General features: G+C 41.4%; 1 protein-coding gene across 1 annotated transcript in view; it reads right to left on the minus strand.

The window, feature by feature from the left end:
- Window positions 1-20,410, minus strand: part of LOC307141689 (FERM domain-containing protein 6) — a 30,466-nt gene extending 10,056 nt beyond the window's left edge. The window contains exons 1-6 of the mRNA XM_079842078.1: window positions 20,320-20,410; window positions 5,520-5,724; window positions 5,189-5,279; window positions 2,496-2,575; window positions 2,077-2,153; window positions 458-641 (exon numbers count right to left, since the gene is read on the minus strand). Of these exons, the coding sequence (XP_079698204.1) occupies window positions 458-641; window positions 2,077-2,153; window positions 2,496-2,575; window positions 5,189-5,279; window positions 5,520-5,597 (510 nt within the window). The 5' untranslated portion in view covers window positions 5,598-5,724; window positions 20,320-20,410. The remainder of the gene's footprint in view (window positions 1-457; window positions 642-2,076; window positions 2,154-2,495; window positions 2,576-5,188; window positions 5,280-5,519; window positions 5,725-20,319) is intronic.
- Window positions 20,411-20,785: the final 375 nt, after the last annotated feature.

The following is a 20,785-nucleotide window of genomic DNA, read 5'->3' on the forward strand; positions in this document are numbered from 1 at the left end:
TGTTTGCGTGAGTTTCACAAATTTTCCTGACAAGCGTGACTAATGTACTTCAAGCAGAGAGCTGTAGATCTCATTTCTGCTCGCCTTCAGTGTTCTTTAGAGCATTTGCAGTACATAAGCGGCAGATAGACGCAAGTGCCATTACTTGCTGAAGCTTTAGTAACAAAACCAACAAAAACAAAAATATAAAAGTGAGGTGAGCAACGCTATGCATTTCACCACCTTCTCGCTCGCTGTTGTTACCAAGCTTTGATGGCGCAAACGCACCCCGGTTCGGACCAAATAATATAATATGAAGATAGTCCAAAGGGGGCAGGGGGAAGGGGGAGCATTCGAACTCAGGTTCGGTCCAGGCAATCGAACCAAGTGTGAAAGCACCCTTAAAAACAAAGTAAGCACCACCTGCTTGAATGCAAATGTATGTGATTGTACTTTCTACACTCTAATGAAGATTTACCCAGGGTGGAAAGTATTCTTTGGGCTGGAAATACATAGCGTGTCCGTGACTGAGGTGGTCCGAGTGATCGGACTGTAGGGCGTATCCTGCCAGCTGGAAATACACTTCCTCCTGCTGTCTGCATTCTGAGCGCAGGACACGTTCCCGCAGATCATAGTAGTACAGTTTTCTCGCTTTACGCTCACTGAGGACATAGAGAAATACACAATACAATAACAAACTAAACATCAGATATCATTTTGTTTTAGCAATAATTATTTTTGTTATAGTGATAACTGATATTATGGTGAATGTTAAAATACTAACCATCATTTGTACTGTATATAAAAAATGTGATGCTTGATTTTACTTACATGCAAAAGCATATATATATATATATATATATATATATATATATATATATATATATATATATATATATATATATATATATATATATATGCTTTTATATACATGCATATATATACATGCAAAAGCATATATATATATATATATATATATATATATATATATATATATATATATATATATATATATATATATATATATATATATATATATATATATATATATATATATATATATGCTTTTGCATGTAAGTAAAATCAAGCATCACATTTTTTATATACAGTACAAATGATGGTTAGTATTTTTGAAACATGTTAGAAAAAGAATATACTTTGTTTGATTAATTAATAATATAAAATTTCCACTGATAGTCAGTAATCAATATAATGGTCAATATTATTTAAAAAAAAATACCACACTGATACAGCTAAAGCACTAATATACACTACAATTCAAAAGTTTAAAATAATTTAAACATTTTTAGTAAACAAGGATGCATTAAATTGATCAAAAGTGAAAGTAAAGACATTTATAATGTAACAAACTATTTCTATTTTAAATAAATGCTGATGTTTTGAACTTTCTATTCATCAAAGAATCTTGAAAAAATATACTAATAAGAAATATTTCTTGAGCACCAAATCAGCATATTAGAATAATTTCTGATGTGACACTAAATACTGGAGAAAATTCAGCTTTGCATCACAGGAATAAATATATTCAAATAAAAAAGTTATTTGTCATTTGTAATTTTGTAATAATATTTCACAATATGATGTTTGTTTACTGAATTTTGAGTCAATAAATGCTGCCTTGGTGAGCATAATAAGACTTCTTTCTAAAACATTTAAAAAAATCTTGTCAAAAAAAACTGACACTAAACTGCAATGGTAGTGCCATCATTTACTAATTTTAAATATTTGAACTATCCCTTCAATATAAGCTTGTACGACTAAATATGACATAAAAAAATATTTAAAGAGGAATTTATTAAAATACTATCCTCACTGTCTTCAAAATCCTCCACATTTAAGTAAAATTTTCATTATAAGTTTCATTATGAGCTGTTTTCAATTACACCACACCCAAATGAGGGGAAAAATTGCCCTACCTAATAAAAAAAGCTTTCAAAGACAGACCGCATAAAAACTAAGATCACAAACCCACTTAAACTGGCCTCACCCCCTGGTGGATTAAAACTAATGAAGGAAAGAGGCCCAGGAGAGGGTTCCTCCCTTCAAACGTCCGGGAATCTCTAGCCTGTGTCTTACCAGATGAGTCTGCCATTCTCCACATAGTACTGGACCTTCAGACAGAGCAGGGGAGGGATTGACCTCCTCTGTGACCCCTGCCGAGAGAAAGAACAGGCTTGACTAGGTTACTGTGGCAACCCCCTCATTATGAAGTCACTCCCACATCCCGAACGGCCTCCTAGTGTTTATCTTTACTGTAACTGCCCTGATGACCACATGGAACAATGATACAGTTATACTGTGATGGACGCAGGTGGTAGTATCACAACCAAGGTATTTACAGGTACTTACAAGAATACAATGCTACTACCATGATGGTATTGCCATTGGACCTGATACTTATAGTGATTTTGGAGTAAATAGACATGCAATGAAATAAGAGGGTGAATTCCAGAATAAAGGACGCCCATTTAGGAGCAGGACCATGATATGCTCACCTTCCCTGAGTCCTGTTTCCACTCCTTGGGGAAGTACTTGGCAAGTTTCTCTTCCAAGTCCAGAAAGATGTGCTCATTGTCTAAAACAGCCCCGAAAAGACACACAGGAAACAAGCGTAAATGCTCTCGTCGTGCGAACAATGGCATCATGAATTCATGCATGAAATCTGCCCAACAATGACCTCAATTAGGGAGACGACTGGAATGAAAAGACCCGCTCAGCCATTGGTGAACGCAGGGCCCGGTATGCAACAGCCCTAATCGCAGACAAAACTTACCACAGTAAAAACTAGTCTCATGCCAAAACAATCTCGATTGCAAAAGAATTCCAGAGCTTTGAGTAAATCGTGTAAACACTTCGAAAAGGAGCTTGCGCAAGAATGGAATTAAGATGGTTAAAAAAAAATGGCACAATGTAAAAATGAAAGGAGATTTAGCTAATACCAACAAAATGTTTTTTTCCCAAAGTCTTGCGAAACAACATTTCTAGCACATCCTTTTTATTCAGGTGGTCCATGTGATTTATTCGATTTGCCAATATGACCTGATTCATTCACTTGTAGGTATTTGTACGTAAAGTGTAGATCTAGCGCACATACATTATTATATGTTTGAACAGACACTGAAATGTACAATATCAAAGTATAAATGAGCAGTACACTGTACACTACATTTCAATTTGTTAACATTATATAAATAATACATATAACTTTATGTAAAGAGCATACACCGATCAGCCATAACATTATGACTACCTTTCTAATATTGTGTTGGTCGCCCTTTTGCTGCCAAAACAGCCCTGAAACCATAGAGGCATTGACTCCACTAGACCCCTGATGGTGTGCTGTGGTATCTGGCACCAAGATTTTAGAAACAGATCCTACAGATGCTCGATTGGATTGAGATCTGGGGAATTTGGAGGCCAAGTCAACACCTCAAACTCGTTGTTGTGCTCCTCAAACCATTCCTGAAGCATTTTTTCCCCAGCAGAACATTGCCAAAGGCATCACACTGCCTCTGCCGGCTTGCCTTCTTCCCTTCTTCCCATAGTGCATCCTGGTACCATGTGTTTCCCAAGTAAGCGATGCACACACACCCGGCCATCCACGTGATTCATCAGACCTGCCACCTTCTTCCATTGCTCCGTGGTCCAGTTCTGATGCTCACGTGCCCACTGTTGGTGCTTTCAACAGCGGACAGGAGTCAGCATGGAAGCCCTGACTGGTCTGCGTCTATGCAGCCCCATACGCAAAAAAACGGCAATGCACTGTGTATTTTGACACTTTTCTATCAGAACCAGCATGAACTTCTTGAGCAATTTGAGCTACAGTAGCTTGTCTGTTTGATCGGACCATACGCGCCAGCCTTTGCTCCCCATGTGCATCAATGAGCCTTGGCCGCCCATGACCCTGTCGCCGGTTCACCACTGTTCCTTCCTTGGACTACTTTTGATAGACACTGATCACTGCAGACCGGGAACACCCCACAAGAGCTGCAGTTTTGGAGATTCTCTGACCCAGTCGTCTAGCCATCACAATTTGTCCCTTGTCAAACTCTCTCAAATCCTTACGCTTGCCCATTTTTCCTGCTTCTAACACATCAACTTTGGGGACAAAATGTTCACTTGCTGCCTAATATATCCCACCCACTAACAGGTACCGTGATGAAGAGATAATCAGTGTTATTCACTTCACCTGTCATAATGTTATGCCTGATCGGTGTATATTTTTATTGTTATTATTTAATATATTTATAAAATAAGTAATTATTTAATAAAAAATATGTGTAGCATACATTGACAAGTATATTTATATCCTATTATTGCATTCAAAATGTATTATTTTATTATGAATATAATGTAAATATATTTTTGACATTTTTAGTATAAATATGAATTATTCATTATTTTAATTATAAATTAGGAAAAATCGAAGTATTAGTGTTAAGTTTGACTTTTAAATGCTGTCAATGTTTCAGTGTCTATTCAAAATTACAAAAATGAACAGTATGTGCACACTTTAGGTAAGAGATACGAATGAGCGCAAGTTCACATTCCATTCAGTTCATCACTACTCCATCCTTTATCACTGCTAGCTTCACATCACTAACTCCCTCGCCACATGACTCAAACTCCTTCTGACTCATTGTCTCTCCAGCTGAGGTTCATCTCCAGAAGGTTGTGACCCTGCTAAATGCTCAGCCAGTTTCTATTGCTCTCTCCCGCTGCCTCTCTGCCCTGAAGTGGTGAATCATGGTAAATTCCAGGCTTAACAAAGTTAATATAGCTCGATTCCAGGCCTCAGGGGTCACCGGCCCTCAAATACACAAAAACAAAGACAGTCTTGACACTCTAAGAAGAGAGTGACACAAAATCATAAAAAGGTATTGAGTGATTAGAATGGAATTGCAAAACAACTGGAAAATATTAATGCAAAATTAGTTTTAAACCAATTTCCTTTATATTTTCCTTGGGAAAAAAGCAAGTTAGGGTCTTTAACCTGTCGGAAGATTTTCATTCAGGTGCATTACATATATTGCTAGAATGGGCAACACCCAGAAGGCCTTGGGATGTAAGCGTTTGCATTCGGTGAAAGACAAATGCTGACTCTACTTTGGTTAAAATTTCCATTTCGTAGTACATACAGATACACACAAATCTACATACACTTTATCTGGAAAGCATCAATCCTTACTTTTGACTAAAGTCAATCCAAAGTAGTGCAGCTCTTTAACCCCGATAAGCTCGCAGACCCGTTGAAACACTTCTTGACCTGTCGCTTTCAGCTTGGAAGAAAGGGAAAACTGATTTTACAATGAATCTGGTACAAAAACATTATTTTAAAACAGACTCAATAACTACAAGTGCACATGTTATATTCTGTACTATAAAGTACAGGCTTGAGTAGGTTATTGCTTTCCCAACAATCATAGTGCATACAGTAGGTCAATGACAGATTTACATACAAACATGAGGAAGACATGATCCAAATCAAAATAAGAAATATTACAAGAGCTTTTTTTTACCCCCACTGTGATGTCCAATGTCTCCTTGGTGGGAAGGAGGACACACACTGTCCTCTCTTGTTTGGCGGGGACAGACATGGCCTATGAAAGCTCATCCACATACACACATGTGTGTGCACACACACACGCACACAAATGCAATCACACTGGTCTTTTTTCTTCAAGATGCTTTGCTCAGAGGTATTGGCTCCTTCATTTTGAATATCTGCAAAAGAACACAAACAAACCAGTCAGTTCAGACTTAGCCAGGGGATTACAATACGGTTGCTATTGTATCTGGAGTTAAGTGGTTTCTAGGGTGTTACTAGGTGGTTGCCACAAGTTGCTATGCTATTCTGATCTATAGATATGACTTGGATAGATATGGCAATGTAAGGCCTTGTTCACACTAATACTTTTTTGTTTAAAAACATATTTTTTATCTCTGTTTTGGCCTTCCGTCCACACTGAGATTTGAAATTTGAAATTGAAATTTGAAAAAGCTGTTTTCACGTTGTTGTAGTGGACTGTGAAAATTGAGGCATTGTAAAATGATGATTCATTTTTAGTAATGTGACGCATATTGTACGATAGATATCTAAGTTTATACCAGTATTGTGCCTCACACAGTTGCTAAATTCATATCACAGTCCTGCAAAGATTACAGACATTTTTACTCACAATTGCTGTCCTGCGGCAAAATATGAGGGCAATTGTGTTTTAGACCAAATATACACTAGGCTATATTGCCAAAAGTGTTGGGACGCCTGCATTTACATGCACATGAACTTTAATGACATCCCATTCTTAATCTGTATGGTTCAATATGGAGTTGGCCCACCCTTTGCAGCTTTAACAGCTTCAACTCTTCTGGGAAGGCTTTCCACAATGTTTAGGAGTGTGTTTATGGGAATTTTTTGGCTCGCAGTCTCCACCCTAATTCATCCCTAAGATGTCCAATCCAGTTGAGGTCAGGACTCTGTGCAGGCCAGTCAAGTTCCTACACACCAAACTCGCCAATCCATGTCTTTATGGACCTTGCTTTGTGCACTGGTGCGCAGTCATGTTGGAACAGGAAGGGGCCATCCCCAAACTGTTCCCACATTTGCAGAAATCTCTTGGTATGCTGAAGCATTAAGAGTTCCTTTCACTGGAACTAAGGGGCCAAGCCCAACACCTGAAAAACAACCCCACACCAGAATCCCCCCTCTACCAAACTTTACACTTGGCACAATGCAGTCAGGCAAGTACTGTTCTCCTGGCAACTGCCAAACCCAGACTCGTCCTTTGGATTGCCAGACAGAGAAGCATGATTCGTCACTCCAGACAACACATAACCACTGCTCTAGAGCTTTACACCACTGCATCTGACACTTTGCATTGCACTTGGTGATGTAAGGCTTGGATGCAGCTGCTCGACCAAAGAAACCTATTCCATGAAGCTCTCTACGCACTGTTCTTGAGCTAATCTGAAGGCCACACAAAGTTTGGAGGTCTGTAGCTATTGACTCTGAAGACAGTTGGCTACTTCTGCACACTGTGCGCCTCAGTATGCGCTGACCCCACTCTGTGATTTTACATGGCCTATCACTTCATGGCTGAGTTGCTGTTGTTCCCAATTGCTTCCACTTTGTTATAATACCACTAACAATTGACCGTGGAATATTTAAAAGTGAGGACATTTCACGAATGGATTTATTGCACAGGTGGCAAGCAACCTATCACAGTACCACGCTTGAATTCACTGAGCTCCTGAGAGCGACCCATTCTTTCACAAATGTTTGTAGATGCATGCATGCCTAAGTGCTTGGTTTTACACCTGTGGCCATGGAAGTGATTGGAACACCTGAATTCAATGATTTGGAGGGGTGTCCCAATACTTTTGGCAATATAGTGTATATTGTTGATGTTGACTGAGCGTGACCTGGATGCATCAGTCAATAGATATTTTGCTAAATAAAATGATTGTGCCTGAAGAATAGCATGAGAACTTTATTATGTCTGTTCCGTCTGTGTCATCTCAGTAAGCTTTACGCATGTGCGGTAAGGTGAATTTGGCGCTTTCCAACATTTCAGTGTGGATGTGAAACTTGCTGTGTGGATGTGAAAATGCTTGAAAACCATGTTAGTGTGGACGGAGATCGTTTAGATACAAAAATGGCATTTTCAAATGTATCCGGATTAATGTAGACATGGCCTAAAGGTGATGATACATGGGGCAACTTTTTGAGCAATGTTGCTGGGCAATGTTGCCATGAACGGGCAACCAGGTGAGACTCAAGGCCAACGACCGATCTGAAGTATCCAGATTTGTTGTCCATTCTCAATGGGAAAATGCCCAACCAACATCGTTCTGCAATATTGCCTGGCAACATTGCTCAAAAAGTCTACAGGATTTTTATGCCCATTTTATCGTCTGCCAGGTGAAAAGCACACGTTTGATTGAAAAGTAGAAGCAAACCTCTCATCAACAAACATGTCCGTTGCACTACTAACAAACAAAACTAACAATATAATAACTGAAGATTGATTAGCTCTATGAGGAAATGTCTGCTAATGTGCTTTTCTCATTTTCAAGACACAAAACAAGGCAAAAAAGGAAACACTTGGGTAATTAAAATGTCTAGACTGTCCAGAAATGTTGATGACGTCTGTGGTGGAATATGAGGGTTTTGTCCTGCTCTCGTATTTCGTGCAAACTGGACCCCCACTTCAGCCATGCAATAAAAGCTCATTACATTGCACAATCTGCCCAGTCAAGTCAGATTATATAAACATGCAATTATGTAACAAGTAAATTAACGCTAAACTTGTAAACAAAGAGTCTCGCAGATCCTCTAGGGAATAGTATCAGGTGCTGTTATCATGTTTATGGACCTTCACTTTTCCTGCTATAGTGAGTTTCACAGTGTAGATAAGCTCACCTGTGAAAACATTACAGGCCGCCGCTGCATTCCTCGCATTATTTGGCAAATTCCACCTGCTCCGAGTTTTCACTGAACTGAAAAAACCCAACATGTGCTCCTGATACAAAACTAATCCTATAAAACATTTGTTAATCTGCTCCCCTTCTACAATGCTGGGTGACCCCCAAAAATGCATTTGGAAGTTCAAGTCAAACTTAAAATGTATGAATGTAATTGCAATAGATGACATATCTAACCAAGTGCCATCTGCAAACAAATTATGCTAAAGATATTTGTCAGAAACCATTTTTTGTATTACTTTTAACCCCAACGTTTAAGTTCAAATACTATATATAGTATTTATATACACTATACTGTATATCCCAACTGTATACATGAATCTCTTAATATTCATTAGCCATTGGCTGTAATTATGCTGTTTCTCTCTCACACTGGGTTTACAGGGCATGTGTTACCTTCAGGTGATTCAGAGCATGACAGTCACACCTGTGAATCTAGACACATAAACTAGGCTACTGTTAACCGCTACAGCCTCAGGGAAATCCAGCTGCTAATCTCAATTGATTTAGTTTGATTCATGGAGTTTGTCTCATTTTATACAAGGCATGCAAAAAAAAAAAAAAGTTGAAAGCTTGTTTAAGCGATAGTTCACCCAAAAATATTGTCATTTACTCACTCTAGTGTTGTTCCAAACCTGTTTGACTTTTTCTTTTGTGGAACACTAAAGGAATGTTAGGCAGAGTGACAGTCATCTTTTCTCTTATTGTGTTTTTTTCTCTCCGTACAATGAGAGTGAATGATGACCGAGGCTGCTGTTCTGCCTTAAATCTCCTTTTGTGTTCCACAGAAGAAAGACAGTTATCACTTTTGACTTACTGGGAACAAACACGAGAAGAAAAAAACATTTAACATTTAATAACATTTAAAACAATTAACTACACACCACTAAAGATGTAATTTATCTCATGTAAAATATAATAGACAAATGTGTGTAGACTATAATATATCGTCTATGACAATAATTTGGACAATGTTTGGGTTTTTTGCGATTATTTTGATAACAGAAGCATTATCTGTCCTAATGGTTAGAGAGTCGGACTTGTAACCCGAAGGTTGCGGGTTTGATTCTCAATACCGAAGGAAACGACTGAGCTGCCCTTGAGCAAGGAAGGCACGAACCCCCAATCGCTCCCCGTATATTAAAGGTATGAACTTTTGTTGGATGGCATATGGTGCAAAACATAACTGACGTTCTTACTAAACAGCTAGTTACCTGTTGTGGCATTTTAAAATCTGAAAAATCACAAAAATAATGTTTAATACATCGCACAAAACTAACCGAAGCACGTCAAAAGCTGTAAGCACTGGCCTTGAAACAAACGTTTGGCCATCTGGGCATTCTTATTGTTGAGCCCTGATATATTTACATCAGGACAAGACATTGCCAAAATGCCCCTAATTTAAGAGGGTTTGCCAGCAAACACATCTTCTGCCAAAGATTCAGTTGGTACAATTCTCTACTGGGTAGGATTTAAGGAGGTTTATCTTTAAACCAATTAATCAGATTAAATCTGACCTGTCTCGAGACCTCTGCTCTGGACCAGTCTAGATCTGAATGGGAAAATACAATGCCTCTTAAAGGAACAGTTCAGACAAAATTAAAATTATGTCATCTATTTACCCTCATGTTGTTCCAGACCAAGGATATTATTGTTAACTGAAACTAAATTCTGTTGAAGCGCTAAAATTGCTAACTGGAAATAAATAAATAACTAAAACTAAAAACAAAAATAATTTAAACATAAATAATAATAACATAACATAAAACTAAAATCAAATAAAAAAAATTGTAATCAAAATAGTAATACAAACTTTAATAGTATATCAATAAAACTAAAATAATACTTTTCCAAACACTGTAAAAAAAAAAAAAAAAATACTGAAAAACTGTAAAAATGCTCCAGTAAATTGATAAACTATAAATTCCCATATACAGTCATGTGAAAAAGAAAGGAAACCCTTTTGAATTCCATGGTTTTCCGTATCAGGACATACTAAAAATTCATCTGGTCATTAGCAGGTCTTAAAATTGCATTTTCATAAACAACTGGAAGAGTCCCTTTCATAAAAAACATTTTCGGTATGACTTTATCAGTCTCACAACGTTCTGGAGGAATTTCGGCCCGCTCTTCTTTACAACGTTGCTCTAGTTCATTGAGGTTTGTGGGCATTTGTTTATGCACAAGCACAGCTCTTGTCACAGCATTTCAGTCGGGGTGAGGTCTGGACTTTGACTGGGCCAGTCTTTGTCATTGTGGACATCATTGTCCTGTTGCATGGCCCAATTTTGGCCAAGCTTTAGCTGTTGGACAGGTGGCCTGATATTTGACTCTAGAATACTTTGGTATACATAACAGTTTATGGTCATCTCAATGACCGCAAGGTGCCCAGGTCCTGCGGCTACAAAACAAGCCCCAAATCATCACCCCTCCACCAGCATGATAGACAGTTGGTATGAGGTGTTTGTGCTGATATGCTCTTTTGGTTTTCACCAAACTTGGCTCTGTGCATTCTGGCCAAAAATCTCCACTTTGGTCTCGTCTGTCCAGTGGATATTTTTCTAGAAGTCTTATGGTTTGTCCAGATGGAACTTTGCAAACCTAATCCTTGCTGTCATGTTCTTTTTAGAGAGAAGAGGCTTTCTCCTGGCAACCCTTCCAAACATGCCACGCTTCTCTGATCTTTTTCTGATTGTACTGTCATGAACATTTAACATGTTAATTGAGGCCTGTAGAGTCTGAGGTGTAGTTATTGGGTTGGAAATTGGAAATTACCATATTACCCTTCTCAGATTGATGTGCAGCAACAATTGCTTCTCTAAGATCATTGCTGATGTCTTTCCTCCTTGCATTGAGTTAACACACACCTGAATACTCCAGACTAACAAACTGCCAAAACTTCTTCAAAACTTTTATTAAGTTGCTGATGATCAGTTAATCAAAGGCATTTGCTACTGCAAGTTAATTCCTATGGAAGCAGAAAGGGTGTACTTAGTTTGTCACCAATGGCTTTTCCATTTTGGCCTCGTTTTTGTTAAATAAATAATGACACGTGTCATATATCATGTGTTGTTGTTCATCTGAGATTTTATTTTCCAAATTTTAAGACCTGCTAACAACCAGATGATTTTTTTATGACCTGATACGGAAAACCATGGAATTCAATAGGGTGTCCTTTCTATTTAACATGGCTGTGCAGTGAAAAAAATAAAGTTTAACGTCACATTACATTTGATTTTACAAGTAATTACAAGTGATCGTTTTTGCAAGTAATTAGCATATAGTTTACAGTAAAAACACATATGATTACATTTTTATAAACAACTTTGTCCTTTCTTGTTTTTGTTATCAGTTACGTACATTAGTGTGTTTTGTGTTACATTTTCGTTATTTAGTTAATGTTTATTGTGTTATTTGTGTGTTACCATGATGGCGTTTTGTATGACCCTGTGCACCATCTATAAGTATTAACCATGTTTTATAAACAGGCCGCTTATGATGAACTCTGATTCATCATGGTTTTCTATTGTGCCACCTGTATTACTGTGGTGGTTATCGGTACATTTTAATGTACAAAGGTAGAGATTTCGGTATTTAAGTAGGTATTATATCACTAAATGAAATATACTGTTATACGTTGTAAAATATGCAGTCATCCTGTGAAACTGGAAACATTGTCACTGTATTTTTTACAGGATAATTGTTTACAATGTGCCTTTCGCCAATGCAGCACAATTATGAAGACTGTGCTTGACACTGTTCAATTCAATTACAAGCGACAGTTTCAATCCTCAAAAAAAAAAACGATGCAGAATATCCATAAAGTATTACATCAACTAAAGCAGGGGTGCCCAATCCTTTTCCTGGAGATCATCTACCTGCCTGCAAGGTTCAGATCCAACCCTGATCCAACACAATTATCAAGTGCTGAAGATTTGAATTGGTTGGTTCAGTTGTGTTTGATCACTAAACTTTGCAGGAAGGTAGATCTTAAGGAACAGGATTGGGCACCCCTGAACTAAAGCGTTAACTTTGTGTGGGAAACAGAATGAAATTTAAGCCTGTTAACCACTGTGTGATCAAATGTTTGAATAAGCTGAAATCAAGTTTGTGAATGAATCATTCAGGCTGCAGGCTTTGTGAACCAGATAAAATCAATTCAAAAGATTATTGCATGATTCCTACGTCTTCCACGAACTAACGTCAAGAAATGTAGTGAATAATTGTGTTATCATAAGACTTGCAATAAAGCAAACAAATCATACTACTACCAGCTAAATGTACGATACTTTTGCATTGTTTTGAAGCTTGAAAGCTTTGGTTTATGTTTGCAGGAAAAGAGCATGGAAAACAATTCTACATAATTGCTACTTTTGTGTTCGAAAATACACTGCTGTTCAGAAGTTTTTGATCAGTAAAATTTTTTATGTTTTTAGAAGTCTTTTATGCTCACCAAGGCTGCATTTATTTGATCAGAAATACAAAAATCAGTAATATTGTGAAATATTATTCAAATGTAAAATAACTGTTTTCTGTTTGAATGTATTTTAAAATACAATTTATTTCTCTGATGCAAAGCTGCATTTTCAGCATCACTACTCCAGTCTTCAGTTGTCACATGATCCTTCAGAAATCATTCTAATATGATGAGTTGCTGCTCAAGAAACATTTATGATTATTATCAATGTTGAAAACAGTTGTGTAAAACATTGTTTTCAGGATCCTTTGATGAATAGAAAGTTCAAAAGAACAGTATTTATTTGAAATAGAATCTTTTGTAACATTATAAAAGTCTTTACTGTCACTTTTGATCAATTTAATGCATCCTTGCTGAATAAATGTATTAATTTCTTTAAGTTCTTTCCCCTCAAAAAAAATTCTTACTGACCCAAAACTTTTGAACGGTATTCAATGTTGCATAAGCTTCCTATTTCAGATAAATACTGTTCTTTTGCACTTTCTATTCATTAAAGAATCCTAAAAAAAAAATTAACACAACTGTTTTCAACATTGATAATAATCATAAATGTTTCTTGAGCAGCAAATCATCATACTAGAATGATTTCTGAAGGATCATGTGACACTGAAGACTGGAGTAGTGATGCTTGAAATTCTGCTTTGCATCTCAGAAATAAATGACAATTTACAAGTTATTTTGCATTTTAATATTTCGCAATATTACTGTTTTTGTTTGTTGGATTTTAACTAAAATAAATGCAGCCTTGGTGAGCATAAGAGACTTCTTCTGAAAACATTACAAATCTTACAGATCAAAAATAGTGTGAATAAACTACGAAAAATATTAGTGTGAATAAATGCTGAATAAATGGTTAGTTGAATATTGTCACTCTGAAACACCAAACTTTCAGGCACACACGCCTCCCTGAGAACAACAGCTGTAAATCAATCTTCAAGCATGCATTCTTCAGACTGGAAGAGTCACTTATTCTATAGGGACTGATAAAGAAGGATCACTTGAGCCTCTAAGCGAGATAAAATCTTCAGCACAACCACACTTTTCCAAACACAACAGACTGCGGCTATGTGCTTAAGGAGTTTTCCTTCCCCTGCCATGCCCCAACACCTCTGAAGGCATACATATACACAGTGTGTGTCAATTCCAGTGAAAAAAAGATTCAGTTAAGCCTCAGGGTAACAGGTTACACTACACGATGATGAGCTTGTTTGATAAGGAAGAAGAGCAGTGATGGTGTATTCGAGGAGTACAACAGGCGCTTCAACCGAAATGAGGTTCCTACAGGAAGAAACCTTTACGTTATTGCCCAATGCCAATCACAAGGCTTTACCAACTACTAAGATCTGAGGACAAGTCAAAAGCCGGTTCCCTTTCGAAAGGGAACTCTCGCTGCGTCTAGCTGACGCTATGGGGGAACGCCCTCGGCGTGACTGGTGTCTGAAGCTACTATCGAATCACGGCAAAGTCTTTGACCGACGTCAGCCCATGACGTCATCAACGTGCGACCCGGAAGTATAAAAGGGCGCCGTGCCAACACATACACATCTTTTTCGTCTTCAGGGACTGTTTGTTTGAAGCGGTAATCTGCAGATCTGGTAAAGTATTACTAAACTAGGAAAAGGATGAAACGCACAGAGAAGAGGCAGAGCTTTAGGAAGTGTGTTGACCCGTGTCAGAGATTTCTGACACCGGGAGACACACATTCTCTGTGCGTTTATTGCCTGGGCGAAGAGCATGCACAGGCAGTTCTCGAGGGAGCTGCCTGTGCAAACTGTGAGCAATTTCCAGTTAGAACGCTCCGTTCTCGTCTGGCCCTCTTCTCGAGGGAAGAGGGTGCAACATCTGGGGCTGCTGATGTGAGTTCCGCTCTCGCTGAGGCGGAGCGGCGGCGCACTTCATGGGGTTCCCAGATGGAGCTCGCTGATCGTCTGGAGAGAGGTGTGGTACTCTCGGACGATCAAACGGCTGACGAGAGCGACCTGCAGGTCGATGTGGTGAACGATGGTTCTCCGCTGAGACCTGCAGCGGGTGCTCTTCGGGACGGGCAGGAGATGGCTGAGGAGGATGATGAGAGCGACCAGGACCTGCCTGGACCCTCTCAGCCACCCTGTCCCGCGTATGCCGAGTTGCTGGATGCTATGGAGCGCGCCACGGACAGGCTGAGGCTGCCCTGGCGGCGCGCTGGGGGAGAGGTCGCTCGTGGACGGCTCGACGATCGATTTCTCCCCGGTCATACACCAGCACCTCAGATGAGCCTTCCATTCCTACCGGACCTCCATACTGAGGTCCAGGCGGCATGGAAGAACCCGTTCTCTGCCCGCATTCACCGACATCAGCGGGCGAGCTTTGCTGATGTCGAGGGAGTGGGTAAGCACGGGTATGTGTCGATGCCTCCCATAGACGAGACGTTTGCGAACTATCTCGTCTCTGGGCAGGTGTCGACACTGAGAGCTCCATCTCTGCCATCCAAACCGCTGAAAACTACCTCGCGGTTGAATGGCAGGGCATACGCGGCAGCAGGTCAGGCTGGTGCGACCCTGCACACGATGGCGGTGTTGCAGGCGTACCAGGCGGACCTGCTGGAGGATCTCGACCAGGGGGCCGGGCTGTCCCCTGAGGCGGTTGCTGAGCTGCGCCGCACCACAGATCTGTCTCTCCGGGCCACCAAGCAGACTGCTGCTGCTATCGGCCGCTCTATGGCGGCTATGGTGGTTACGGAGAGGCATCTGTGGTTGGGCCTGGCTGATATCGGGGAGAAAGAAAAGGGTTTTCTCCTCGATTCACCGGTTTCGCCTACTGAGCTTTTCGGCACCTCCGTGGAGGCGGTGGTTGGAAAGTTCAGGGAGGCGAAGGCGCGCTCAGCGGCATTTAAAACATGCATACCGCTGAGATCCGCGCCCCCACCCAGGCAGGCGGGACCTGGTCCTTCACGGTCTGAGGACCGTAGGCAGGACCAGAGGGCTAGCGTCTCCTCTCGTGCCCCCCCTCCTTGGAGGAGCAGGGCACAGAGGAGACGGGACTCCCGCGGGGGGAAAAAGGATTTAAGGGAGGTGATCCAGGACAAACGTTCCCAACGAAGGCGTTGGTAATGGGTCACTTCCCTTGAGGGCGGTTACATCATAGCCCTCTCCTTTTTCCTTTCTATGTCTTTTTATGACTTTTTACCCAGGCGCTTCTTACATCAGGCCTGAGGCGGGCCTATGATGAGTAGTACTATGTTCTGATGGCCCGCCCGGAGAGTGAGAACGCCCCTTTCAGGCATTCATGGGCGGTAGAACATGGTGGTGAGAACTGCACAATGAGTCTTCGCTCAGCATGCCGCAGGTGAGAGTGGTCTTTTTTGTATGTAATACTAAAAATATGTATTTCTTACAGACCCCAGGTTCCTGTATAGAGTTGGGTATTCATCAGAGAGAACTGTCTTTCCCCTGTTTAGTTAGGCTTGAACACAGCACCATTATCTGGGCTATGTGTGTGAGCGTGTGTTGGCTTTCCCTGGTTGGTCAAGATGGCGCCAGATAGGCCACCGCTTATGGTTATCAGAAGATGGGCCTCCTCTCATTTGAGAGTATTGTTAGGCCGCCGCTCTTTTCTTTGAAATATTTGCGGATTACTAGGCGGTAGCACACTTTTCTGTTAGAATGTAGTGGTTGTCTACCGCCTAGGGTTATTATGTGTCTTCGGTCCCCTAAGCCACTGCAGGTTGGATTAGTTTGTCTCTGTTACGACTGAGCGCTACGGCGTCAGTTGGTATGTGGTAAAGGAGGCGCGTTGCTGAGGCACCGTCACCTTTTTTGTTGTACTTAGATCAGAGCCTCCTCTCATTGAGAGTCGTTGGGTTTAATAGCAGTCAGTTTGTTTGTCTGGCAGTTATTTCTCGTTTTTGCGAAACTCGTACAGCTTGTAGGCTTCTACAAGCCTCCCTGGAACGGGTCCCCATTGTAATGGGTAGCTATCATGTGTTAGGCCTCAGCAGGCCTCCATGAAAACGAGCCGTTGGGTCTAATATTACTACAACCCACATTTTTCAAACATGGCGGTCCCAGTTAGCAGGAAGGATTGCACCGTTCTCAAGAATAACGGTGATAGTGGTAGGCCTTATCAGGCCTCTAGTAAGGCAGGTGACAATGCTTAAGCATCAAGGTACTACTAGCCTAGCTGGCTATCAGGTTAAATAGGGGTGAATACGCTCTCCTGAAGGTCGGCTGTCAATTGTAGGCCTCAGTAGGCCTCTTGAACAAGGCGCATTTTCAGTTGGAAGGCCTCAAACAGGCCTCACTGGAGGTATGTACCGATGTGCGCATCAGGACAGCTAGCCTGGAGGCTATCAGGTTGTAGGCCTCATCAGGCCTCCCCGAAGGCCCGCTGGTAGGTGTAAGGCCTTACTAGGCCTCCTTGAGAGTGAGCTCTCAGGTTGTGATCACTACCAGAAGCAGGTTGTAGGCCTCATCAGGCCTCCCTGAAAGGCCTGCTGTTAACTCTAAGACCTTACTAGGCTTTCCTGAGGGTGAGTTCCCGGATTGTGGTCACTCTCAGAGGCAGGTTGTAGGCCTCATCAGGCCTCCCTGAGAGCCTGCTGTTAATTCTAGGCCTTAATAGGCCTCCCTGACTCGAACAAGGTAGTAGGCCCCATCAGGCCTCCCTAAGGTGTTCCTGGGGTCCAGTCATCTGAAAACAGTTAGCACGCATTGCATACAGGTAGCAGGCCTCTCCAGGCCTCCCTGAAGGCTGCTTATCAGGTAGTAGGCCTTAATAGGCCTCCCTTGAGGGCGAGTTCCTTAATCAGGATGCTCGAAAAGCCTGCGTAGCTTGACTGTCGAGTCCCAGATGGTGGTCACTCGAACGAGGTAGTAGGCCCCATCAGGCCTCCCTGAGGTGTTCCTGGGACCCAGTCATTTGGCACGTATTGCAATCAGGTAGTAGGCCTCTCCAGGCCTCCCTAAAGGCTGGTTATCAGGTAGTAGGCCTTAATAGGCCTCCCTTGAGGACGGGTTCCTTAAACAGGATGCCCGACTAGCCTGCGTAGCTTGACTGTCAAGTAGTAGGCCTCCATTAGGCCTCCTTGAGAAAACAAGGGTAACCTCAGCAGGCGGTATTGCTGTCAGGTAGTAGGCCTCACTAAGGCCTCCCTGAGGACGGAGTCCCGAGCCTGGATGCTTGGGTTTCCAGCATGGCTTGCGGTTAGGTAGTAGGCCTCTATAGGCCTCCCTGGAATACCCGCTATCAAGTAGTAGGCCCACAGGGCCTCCTTGAAGTTGAAGTTCCTGAGCTAGGCACTTTAATTACCAGTTCTCTGTGAGAACTTGTGGTAGTTGGGCCTACAGCTGGAGGTTACTCGCCAGGCAGGCTCAGCTGCTCCCCTCAATGAGGGTCGTCTATGAGTGCTCAGCCGCCTGAGCCTGGTCAGACGGTCGTAGGCCTCTCATGAGGCCTCCCTGTTAGATCAGTCATTAAGGCCCTTTCGGCCTCCCTACTGCTTTGAAACACAAGCACCTGGTAGATCCTTGATTTGAGCAGGCAGACTCCCCTCGATAGCAAGGGTTGAAAAGCACTACGCTGAGTGTTGCTCTCTTGGATAACCCGTCTCTGAGTTCCGGGCTAAGTAAGACTGCCTGTGTTTCAGTCCCTTAGCTTGGACGCCCCTTGGGCACCATCCAGAGGCTCTGTTTGAACAGACAGGGTTGGCTAAACCGAAGTGTCCATAACACTTAGGGCACCAGGTCAGGCCTCCCTGGTGGCACTCGGGAGAACATTTCCCGAGTAGTGACTGGCTGGGGTTCCTTCGGGTCCCCTAGCCACATTCCCTTGAAGGGACCCCTTCTTTGGAAGTAGTGGTCCCGGGCCTTCGAGCTGTCTAGATGGAACTCCACGCAGTGCGTTAGGGTTCCGTTTAGTTGTATAGCTTGGGCTATGACCGTAGGGAGTGCTGTCACTGTCAGCCCAGGACCTGAGGGGGAATCGCTCAGGTTTTTCTATGAATTACTTGAGTTGACAGTTGTCACTGCCAATGGCAGACACTCCCCTCAGCATGGCGGCGTTGGTATATCGTTCCCCATAGCGTCAGCTAGACGCAGCGAGAGTTCCCTTTCGAAAGGGAACGTCTAAGGTTACGTATGTAACCTCTGTTCCCTGAGAACAGGGAACGAGCGCTGCGTCGCGTTGCCATGCTTCAGGGCCTATCTGCCATACAGTCCCTTCAGACGAGAAGATGTGTATGTGTTGGCACGGCGCCCTTTTATACTTCCGGGTCGCACGTTGATGACGTCATGGGCTGACGTCGGTCAAAGACTTTGCCGTGATTCGATAGTAGCTTCAGACACCAGTCACGCCGAGGGCGTTCCCCCATAGCGTCAGCTAGACGCAGCGCTCGTTCCCTGTTCTCAGGGAACAGAGGTTACATACGTAACCTTAGACGTTTTCCACCCACCTGTGGCTCTAAAAAAAAAATCACTCATGTTGTCATGAACCATCATACCTCTCGCCCGTTGAATGTGCATTCGTGTTTCGACATGTCAGAGGGTGAGTCTGTTATATCCGCAATTAAATTCCAACTGCTTTCCTTTCTGAATCGTTCTCACACCAAAAATGTTCAATTCAATTCCATTTAATGATATGTATGTATACACAGCTACATTTTATCCCCATCTATGGACCATATTTTGTAGTATTATGCATTAAAACCAGCTCAATGTCTATATAGAGTCCTTATACACCACAACCTCACCATCTAAATGAAAGAACATGCTGTGCAACTTGATGGGTGGGAAAGTAACTGGAGACAGCAAGTTGCAATATCACTCATAAACAAATCAGCCTAACTTCCAGATCTAGAATAGCAGAATCGATACTGAACTATATCTATTGAAAAGTTAACCAAAGATTCTGCATTAATACTATATTACCAACAACAGTGGAGTGTGCTCTAGAAAGTTCAACTTTAATTAGGCTATACTATATAGGCTATAGCCTAGAGAGAAGTACTCAATATATGCAAAATTATTAGAAAATTAAGCTTATAATGGCATAGGCTATGTAATAATAATAATATGGTTAAATAGTATTAATATATTGTATTAAACAATGCAATAGCCTAATGGAAATACATGGAAATACATTCGGTCAAATCAACTTTAATGACTATAACGAAGGAAGAAAAACTTAAATACATGCAAAAACGACCAGTAAATTAGGACTAGTGGAATACTTTTCGAAATATAGCAGAAGGGAGAAACCCGTCAAAAAACAAACAAATTCATTACAGGAATCTACACAAATATATAAACATAAATATTCTTACTAGTCCATTAGACGTTTAAATACAAATAAATGCCATTAGAAGAGGCGGGAAAAACACTTACCTCTTAATAAAATCCCGAGTGTATGTTTGTTTTGAGGGTGGATGCTGTTTTTGTAGAACTCAGATAAACACAGACGCGCGCTCACTGACTGACTGACTGATGAGAGAATCGGAGCAGAGTAGATCGGACGAAACCAATTACCACTGTGAGGGGGGTGGTTTCATTACACCGCGCGAACAACTAATACACCGCTACTCATTTAAATATTTGTATTTGTCATCGACAACAAACAATATAAGCTAACAATGTAATAGTGGGGGGAAACTGTAAAACTTTAGTTGTCTGTGGTGGTGATAACCTATAGCTACAACTCAGAATCCCCCCAGCCCATTCATGAATATGTATGACCATCCTTCAAATTGATACTTAACAATACTCTGCGTGTGGGAATGTATCACTGTACACATTGGATTTTGTTGCTCTGATGGAAGAATGCATTAAAGTGTAAAATGCATCAATTACTCGT

Source organism: Gobio gobio (genome assembly GCF_949357685.1).
Source record: "Gobio gobio genome assembly, chromosome: 18".
Classification (NCBI taxonomy): domain Eukaryota; kingdom Metazoa; phylum Chordata; class Actinopteri; order Cypriniformes; family Gobionidae; genus Gobio; species Gobio gobio.